At 39.1% G+C, this 9,475-nt stretch overlaps 1 protein-coding gene across 1 annotated transcript; it reads left to right on the forward strand.

Annotated features, from left to right (window-relative positions):
- The first annotated feature begins 365 nt into the window (after positions 1–365).
- On the forward strand, positions 366–2,848 carry LOC122030525 (lysine histidine transporter 1-like). Its single transcript, XM_042589738.1, has 8 exons — positions 366–519; positions 776–927; positions 1,003–1,386; positions 1,472–1,865; positions 1,952–2,057; positions 2,163–2,254; positions 2,331–2,399; positions 2,515–2,848. The coding sequence occupies exons 1-8, from the start codon at positions 466–468 to the stop codon at positions 2,617–2,619; spliced, it is 1,356 nt and encodes a 451-aa protein (XP_042445672.1). The 5' UTR covers positions 366–465; the 3' UTR covers positions 2,620–2,848.
- The last annotated feature ends 6,627 nt before the right edge of the window (positions 2,849–9,475 follow it).

Raw genomic sequence — 9,475 nt, forward strand, 5'->3', positions numbered from 1 at the left:
TTATTTTTAGTTATACCTTAAATTATTAAAGTTGTAAAATTCAACGGAGTGTAATAATACTTTCATAACTACTCAACTTTGATATTGGTTCTTCTTCCTCTGAGGTCTTCCATGTTGAGGTGGTAGATGGTAGATCATTCTATTTGTTCCTATGTCAATAGTTTTTCATCCTCGATCGACTTTTTTGTTGCTTACCTTGAGATCCATGGCAATTAGTCCTTATAGACTTGTTTAAGTCAAACCTATCAAATTTCACAGAATGTTGACTGTCAAGCTGTTTCTTCTGAACTTCTCGGAGAAACCTACCAGAAAAGTTTATTTAATGCATCCCTTCCTCTTCCTCTAATGCATATCCCTCTCCTCTTCATTCTTTCCATGCATATTGCTGTGTCTCCGGAGTACAGGTAGTCATCCTTTTCCATTGGGAAATCTTTCCTTCCAGGAAGAAGATAGAAAAGGCTCAGCATGGGAACTCAAGGTCAATCACCCCCTGAGAACTACGACAGTAGACAAAATCAGGTAACAGGAGTCTATATTTCTAGTTTGTAAATTTATCAGTACAGTAGGTTCCTTCGCATCTTACAGTATGCTCAGTAATATCATTAGGTTTATCTAGCTCGGTGTCAAAAGGATAGACATCAATTTTCGAGAATATAAAACAAATTTTTAGTTAAGTTTGTTTAAGATCGAATAAATATAATTAATCTGTTGTTGAATTGGGAGCTGAGATTGAGAGATTGGTTTCATAAATCAAATGGTTTCTGGTCAATCGCAGAGCGAGAAGGAGAAGGAGAAGGCGATCGACGACTGGCTTCCCATCACATCCTCCCGCAACGCCAAGTGGTGGTACTCCGCCTTCCACAATGTCACTGCCATGGTCGGAGCTGGCGTCCTCAGTTTGCCTTACGCCATGTCCGAACTCGGATGGTACAAACGCAGTTGATGATTGATTTTTTAATTTTTCCTACTTGTTTTCTTCTCAAATTGAGGATCATATCGCAGGGGGCCTGGGATCGCCGTGATGGTCATATCATGGATCGTGACCCTGTACACCCTGTGGCAAATGGTGGAGATGCACGAGATGGTTCCCGGGAAGCGATTCGATCGGTACCACGAGTTGGGACAATATGCTTTCGGCGAGAAGCTAGGCCTTTACATCGTCGTTCCCCAGCAGCTGATTGTGGAAGTCGGCGTCTGCATCGTCTACATGGTCACCGGCGGCAGATCCCTCAAGAAGTTCCACGACGTCGTCTGCTCTGACTGCAAGCAGATCAAGCTCACCTTTTTCATCATGATCTTCGCCTCTGTGCACTTTGTCCTCTCGCAGCTTCCCAACTTCAACTCTATTTCTGGGATATCTCTGGCCGCCGCTGTTATGTCTTTCAGGTACGTACTCGATAAAATTACTTCAAGATCGATCGATCAAAAAACAAAAGGACTGACTACTAATTATTTGCTCTATCCATTCTAGTTATTCTACCATTGCATGGGTGGCTTCGGTGGACAAGGGGAAGCAGGAGCATGTGGAATACGGTTACAAATCTGATACACAAGAAAGGACTGTGATGAGGTTCCTGGCGGCGCTGGGAGATGTGGCCTTCGCGTACGCCGGCCACAACGTGGTGCTGGAAATCCAAGCCACCATTCCTTCTACTCCCGAGAAGCCTTCCAAGAAGCCGATGTGGAAGGGCGTGATCGTCGCCTACATCGTCGTCGCCCTCTGCTACTTCCCTGTGGCTTTCGTCGGCTACTGGGCCTTCGGGAACGGAGTCGAGGACAACATCCTGGTCTCTCTAAGCAGACCGCACTGGCTAATTGCCATGGCCAACATGATGGTCGTCGTTCACGTGATCGGAAGCTACCAGGTATATGATTTATATATATATAAATTATTTCCCCTGAATATATATAATCGATCATCATTCCAAATTAATTATCCTCGATTCTGCAGATCTACGCGATGCCTGTGTTCGACATGATGGAGACGGTGCTGGTCAAAAGGCTTCGCTTTCCTCCTGGTCTAACTCTTCGCCTGATAGCACGAAGTGCTTATGTCGGTAAGCCTCTCCCTCCATTAATTTCCTCAATCGCACTTTAACGATTCGATTCAGTAAATCGTGGAGCAGAGAACTAAATTCCTTGGACTGTGAACTACCATGTAGCATTCACCATGTTCGTCGGCATAACCTTCCCCTTCTTCGGCGGACTACTCTCTTTCTTCGGCGGATTCGCGTTCGCCCCGACCACATACTTCGTGAGTGCTCCACACACTTACCTTATATTGCCACCACATTGTAACAAACCATTTGATATTGCCATTATGATTCCAGCTTCCTTGCATCATGTGGCTTGCTATTTACAAACCCAGAAGGTTTAGCTTATCTTGGATCACTAATTGGGTAAGCAAGTCAAGAACATCTCTTCCTTGCATATCATCTCTGTCAGAATTAACGAACCTAGCTGAATATGAATATTAATTTGTTTCGTTTTTTTGTTTTTTTCCTTCTTAATTAGATCTGCATAATTCTTGGGGTCCTGCTGATGATCTTGGCTCCTATTGGTGCATTGCGAGACATCATCGGAAACATAATAGACAAGCAATACAAGTTCTACCAATGAGAAAGGCCGGTGTTGACTTGGGAACGAGTTGGGTGGGGATTCATAGCGAGCCAAATTAAATACCAAGGAAAACGTAAGAGGTACATAGTGAAATTAAGTGCATTGTGTGATGTCAACAAATGGGCAATTGATTAAATTATTGATCGAGCGAAAAGGTTGTAGCATTCCAAGTGTCTGGAGTGCGAGTTGTTGTACAATGAATGTATATTACTTATGGTACCACCTTTTACTCTTAAATATAAGTCACGGTTTATTCAGGAGGACGACAATAAAAAATTATAAAAAAAGTCATCTTGAAAATTTTTCTTATTTACTTTTTAAAAAGAAATAAATTATATTCTTTAATAGACAGACAGATCTAACAATCTGTCTGTAAATTTATTTTTAATATATTTTTTATTAGGCCAAATTGGATAGAAAGTAACTTTCTCGTCTCTTCTTATGCTCGCAAGAGTAATAGTCTAATTTTTCTCTACTCGTGATACATTTACAGCTGTGAACACACCTCTCACAACCACGGGTGATGGCGGAGTCAAAAAAAATTATAGCCCTAGTTTAATCCCGAGCGACTGATAAAAAATGCCTTCCGCGCTACGTTCCTCTCTTTTACACCTTCTTCCTTTCTCTCATCACAAATCCAAATTGCATCTCCTCTGATCAATGTTGTCGATCCCCCGGACTAAAGCCTGAGTAGGGTAATACGTGGTTCGGCACTTGGTTGCGAGCAACAACCCCTGATGTGAGATCATCTCGTATGGCTGCCAACAATGTCCGTGCGACTACTGATAGCGAACAACAGACTTCGCACGACCACAGGAGGCGGCCCCACACCCACATGTGAAGGCGTCTCGTATGGCCACATGCTACTGGTTGCCACATACGACAAACCCAAGGAAGCACTTCGCACGACTGTGGGGATGATTTTTTTTTTCCGTTTTGAATTCCAATCTCTCTCCATTTATAATTAAGAGTGATGAGCCTAAGTGTCCAACTCATCTCTCAATCTATGGTGGGAGTCGATGATAAATTTTCTTTTATTTTTTTTTTTTGTCTATTTCTTTTTGGATAGTTAGAAAGGGAACCAAATTATATATAAAGAAAAGTTATACTGCACAATACTATATTAACAAAAGGATTAAGAAAAATTTTAAGAATCATAAGATGATTTAAATTTATAGATATAATTATAAATAAAAAATAAAAAATTAATTAGAAATATATTAAGGGAATAAATAATTTTCTAACCGATACTTTATTTAGACTTTTATATTAAACTTCACTAAATATTTAAGAATTATGGATAAACAAAAGAAGGTACGAACTTTTATCACTAAAACCATGAGATTTGACAACCTGGACTTACAACAATTAACATAATACGAGATATCATTGTTTGAATATAAGCGTTTGTTAGCTAATTGTAGGTGTTTCTTTCCTAGTTATTGCAACATTTGTCTAGTTTATTCAATTTCAAGGAAAGTTTCATCCTCTATTTTTTTCTATATATATAGAGAGAGAAATTTGATATGCTAAGCGATGCTTTGTGAGCGACCGTGAGCAAAATCCAACGTGGACTATCTAACGTGACCAAAACCTAATTTTTTTAATCTTTCTCTCATCTGCATGCAACAACTTTTCTCTCTCATTTGAATACAACAACTATAAAATTCTTATTTCTCTCTTATCTAATTTTATGCAACAATCACTGCGCTGTTAATTTTTAAAGGTGATATAGCTGCTACAACATTATAGCAGCTACTACACAATAGCTACTACATGTTGTAGTAGCTTCTGTATAGTAGCTGTTATAACGTGTAGCAGTGTTTTTTTGTATCTACTATGTTGTAGTAGCAGCTACTACACGGTTGGAGCAGCTATGCACTGTTGTAGTAGCTTCTGCACCACTATAGTAGCTTCTGCATTGTTGTAGCAGTTACTGTACCGTTGTAGCAGCTTCTGCACCGTTGTAGCAGCTTCTGTACCATTGTAGCAGCTTCTGCACCGTTGTAGTAGCTACTGCACCATTGTAACAACTACTACATAGTTGTAGCATCTTTTGTACTGTTGTAGCAGCTACTACACCATTATAGCAGCTATTGTATCGTTGTAGAAGCTACTGCATACTAACTGATATAAATTGTAGCAGCTACTGCATAGTAGTTCCTACAACATTGTATCATCATTACCACAATAATTTTTTTCATGTAATAATAGGAAAGAGAAGATAAAATTTTATTTTATTTTAAAAAGAAAGAGAGAAAAGTTGTTGCATGTAGATGAGAGAAAAATTTAAAAAAAATTAGATTTTAGCCGCGTCAGATAGCCCACGTCGGATTTCACTCATGGTCGCGCACAAAGCGTCGCTTAGCATATCCTATATGACTTTTTGTCCATGCCTGTGTTCGATGGGTACTCGAGGTGCCTGGAATTGATCCAAAACCTCGAACATTTTTTTCTTGTTGATGCAAAGTTTTTTTTAAAAAAAAAGATCAATATTTCCATAAATCTTAAACCCTAAATATATATAATATATCCCGCGAGTATCTAAAATTTTTAGTGTTATTTTTTTAGCTTGAATACTATAACTCAACTCCTTAATCCTAGAGGTAAATTTAATTGACTTAACCTCAGTGCTAAAAAAATATTATTAGGTGCCTAAATATATACCCCGTGAGCATTTAAAATTTTTTAGTATATTTTTTTTAACTTGAACACTATAATCGAACCCCTAAATTGTGTGTGTGTGTGTGTATATATATATATATATAGAGAGAGAGAGAGAGAGAGAGAGAGAGAGAGGGAGAGAGAGAGAGGATGCTGGCCTGCACACCTGTTCAGTGCACAATCCTAGATGACCGTCAGAACTCCGTGTGCCCCAATTTAATTTTAATAATAGGGGTGCTCAGGGGTACACTAGGGCAACGGACGTTATGAGGGTCGTCCAAGAGTGTGCAATGAATACATATATAATTTTTTATGCTTATTAGAAGTTAAGTTATAAATAGTAGCAATAAATTCAAACAGTAAATAATACCAATCGTAGTAGTAGAACAAAATAGCAGTAGTATACCAATTTTTTTTATGCTTCTTAGAAGTTATGTTATAAATACTAGCAATAAAGTGGAATAGTAAATAAAACTAGTAAAGTGGAACAGTAAATAGAAACAGTAACACTAAATAGAAACAATAAATAGTAATAGTAGAACAAAGTAGGTAATAATAGTAGTAATTGATTCGGTAATTTTATACTCTTTTTTTTAGGATTTATTTTCGAGAAAAACTTTGTCAAGGTTAAAGGATTTTCTGTCGTATCTTTTTCTTTTCTTGTCTATTTTCCATGTAGCCTCACCTGTAAAATACCGAAAAATGGCGAAAAATGATAAGAGAATTTTTCAGAATTTCTAAAAATTTTTTTGAAATTTTTCGGAGCTCGTATGGCTCAGGTTACGAGGATAAAAATAGGGTCTGGAAAAGTCTGTTTAGGCTACCCCACTGAACGAGGAAAAGTTTTATTTCTTTTCCTATTTCCTTTTTCTTATTTTTTTTCCTTTCCCTCGCCGAATCCCTCACCCGACAGTTTCCATTGCTTCTCCTCTTCTTCCCTCTCCTCTGCCGTCGAGGAATCTCCTGTTCCTCTCTACCTTAGTGCCGGTGGTCGCTCTCTTTGCCTTTGCCAAGTGCTGCCGACCACAGGAAACTTAGCACCGAGCGCCGACCACTATCTCTTTTCTTCCGATCTTGCTTCTGTGCCCTAGCTCCGGCAGACGACCACCTCCTCTGTGGCAACCACCAAGCGCCACTTGCCTTCTCCCTCTCCTGGTCGCGGTCAACAGGAGCTCGCCGGGAGACTAGCGTCAAGTCGTGGCCTAGGCTCCGACCACCTCTCCTCTGTCTTACCTATGCCCTAGTCTCCAACCGACGTTTCCTTCTCGCCTACACCCGAGCACCACCGTCGGTGTCTTCACCGTGCCCTAGACCTCTCCACAGCCGGTTCTTTTTCATCCACCAGTTGCCGACAGAGAGGAAACAAGGGCTCTGATTCAGGTAAGGAAGATTTGGGGATTTTGATACAATTGTGATGTTTGTGCTGAATTGAAGGGCTAATCACTGTGGTTTCTCTTTTTCGCAGCAACTTCTTTGTGATTCATTGAAATTGTGCCCTACCTTCGGCCATTGTTCTAGCAGCAGATAACTTGCTACCACACTTAAGGTAATTTGTGGACCCTAGCCTCTAATCTAGGAGATGTAGTGTTAGATCGCTAAGTTCATGCCTATTCATGTTGGACAACGATATCTCATGGGTTTGGCTACCATTTCGGTTGTGATCAAGCTTCGGCTGTAAACAAACAAGTAACCACCAGCAGCACCTTCTTTAGCGCTTTCTTCGACTGAGAGATAGCAAAGGTGTATCTTGTTGAGGTAAGGAATAGAGGAATTGTTTCATTTCTGGTAGCGTACACAGATTTGGAGCTAGGAAAGGTTAAGGATAATGCTAGTGAGAATTTGATTTAGCTAATTAATTTATATGTAATTAGCTAAATCTGTATATCATGTATTACAGGACTTTGATTCGAGACGGTGTCTCGACGAGGATTTATTCGGATACGATCTTCTCATTAGAGGCGGGTACCTCTTGACTTATCTTTTATGATATTGTCAATTGGATATGCATAGTATTTTATAGCTACAAGCAATGATCATGTTTGTCTTTGGTATGTCACAGTTTGATACCCATAGCATGTTCTGTTTTGTCGCTTGTTATGTATCCATGTTTATTATTGTTAAATATATCTTACTAGGTATGTCTATTGGTATTCGCTAAGTTGTTGAACTCACCCCCGTGGACACTATCTTTTTCAGGTACCAGGTTATTTATGATGTTGCTTGGAGTATCCTGTCTGCTGGTCCCCACGTCACCTCAGAAGAACTATCGGTTTCATTTATGTTTTGTTTGTTTTATGTGTCAGTGTGTTTAGTTTGTGCTCCGGTTTTGTTTCTGGAGTTTTGAAGTTGTTATGTGGTATTTTGTATTATTGTTGGTTGTGTAAGCCTAGCCGGCTAGCAGTTTTGTGTTTGGTTTGTATTTGGTTTCTGTCATTTTCCGTTGTGTTCTGGTTTTGGTACAGCCGAGTGGGTTGCTTTACATATAACTACGTGGTTGTGTTTTTATTGTATCAGCCGAATAGGCTGTATCATATAACTGCGTGGTTGTGTGTATATTCCAGCCGCCTGTAGCTGATGTATATTATGCATGTAGAAATGATTCAGATTGTCAGTCGTACAGGGGAGGTGCTGCCGAAATTTCTTCGGACAGGGACTCCCCCGAGGCGTGACAATTTAGTGGTATCAGAGCCAAGTTATACGATATTTGCTATGTGTTTTAGATTTTCGAGATTTATCTGATACCAATTTATTTGGTATTAAAGATCGGCTTACGAGTCTTATTTTCCCTATATTTCGGATTTCATGTTTTGGTCTTCTCGATGTGACTTTTCAGGTTTTGGGATCTGGCAGCAGCAAGACATCTCCAAGCTATAGGAGGTATGTTGGTATACTGTTGTCCTACTATTTTGTTAGTGTATGCATTGTTGACTGTGATAGTTATGACATGTAATAGCACTTTGTATCTGGTATCTGTCTGATGTTGTAGCCATATTACATGTGATGAGTTAGCCACTGATGATGATCGACCGTAATAGAGATTAAGGGTTACAGTTTCTGATGATTTTTTCATATTATACACCAGTAGTTTTTAGCTTCTAGTACTACTAGTAGGAGATGGAGGCACATACCTGTCTCTGCTATTATTAGCTGTGTAGTAGATAGTATCTACCTATTTATGTTGACCTAGCCAGTAGTATACCATGTTATCTTAGTTAATTTCATCAGTAAATATTAGTTTACTCTTGTTAGATCAGTCAGTAGGAATTTGATTTACACTTGTTGATTTGGGTAGTCGTATATTGATGTACCTTAGTTGCTTGTGGAGGATTAAGGTATTCTTGATTAGTTAGTAGATGACTGATTTAGTTTTGTTGGTTTGATCAGTAGAGGACAGTCATACTCTATTTTTAGAGGTTCGAATCTTTTGATTATTTGTGCTTAGTTAGGTATCTAGAGTACATTTGAGTACATGACTCGTACTAACGTGGAAAAGACTGAATTAGCCGTATACCATTGTCGGTTTGGTCAGTCTATTGATGATCGATGTATCCTATTCCATGTGGACTTTAATTTTAGACTGTATGTACCTAGTTGGATTGTCTATGATTACGTTTTCCTGTATGATCTTTATGTTAGATTTTATTTAGTTATACCCCTAAATCATGAGAGTAGGTAGCATAGGGTTTGTGTGGTAGATTGGATTAAATATACTGATTATACATACCTGTGTAGTTTATACACTTGATTATTATGTGTTGTAGGAGTTCTATGATAGACGGTCAAAATTGCATGTAGTGAGTGTATATTTGTCCAGATGATGATTATTGTGGGTTTCTAGTAGATTATACCCGAGTGGTCTGATTGGTTTATTGGAGGATTATGTCGATCATACATATATTGTGTGAGCACGTGTGCCAGGTGTATTGTTGGTAGCAGCATGATGATTCTACTTATGTTGAATGCAGGATGTGGAGTGTCTACATTATGTTATTGGTTGTATTACCCTGTCAACTAATTCTCCTATTAGTGGGTGACCGACCCACTAAGATGATGATAGAGTTGACTATGGATTTGATTTGCTTACTGGATTGTTATACCCTAGGCTACCCACAGTGATATGTGGTAGAGAGATCTCGTGCAGTCTCTAGCTAGATAGTTAGGTGTCTTGGGCACTTATGTATTGGTTGTGGTG

This window comes from Zingiber officinale, chromosome 10B, assembly GCF_018446385.1.
Source record: "Zingiber officinale cultivar Zhangliang chromosome 10B, Zo_v1.1, whole genome shotgun sequence".
In the NCBI taxonomy this organism is placed as follows: Eukaryota; Viridiplantae; Streptophyta; class Magnoliopsida; order Zingiberales; family Zingiberaceae; genus Zingiber; species Zingiber officinale.

Coding starts and splice junctions, on each gene's coding strand:
- LOC122030525 (XM_042589738.1), top strand. CDS start 466: ATGGGAACTCAAGGTCAATCACCCCCTGAGAACTACGACAGTAGACAA. Junction 520..775: donor ACGACAGTAGACAAAATCAG/GTAACAGGAGTC, acceptor GGTCAATCGCAG/AGCGAGAAGGAGAAGGAGAA. Junction 2,400..2,514: donor TATCTTGGATCACTAATTGG/GTAAGCAAGTCA, acceptor CTTCTTAATTAG/ATCTGCATAATTCTTGGGGT.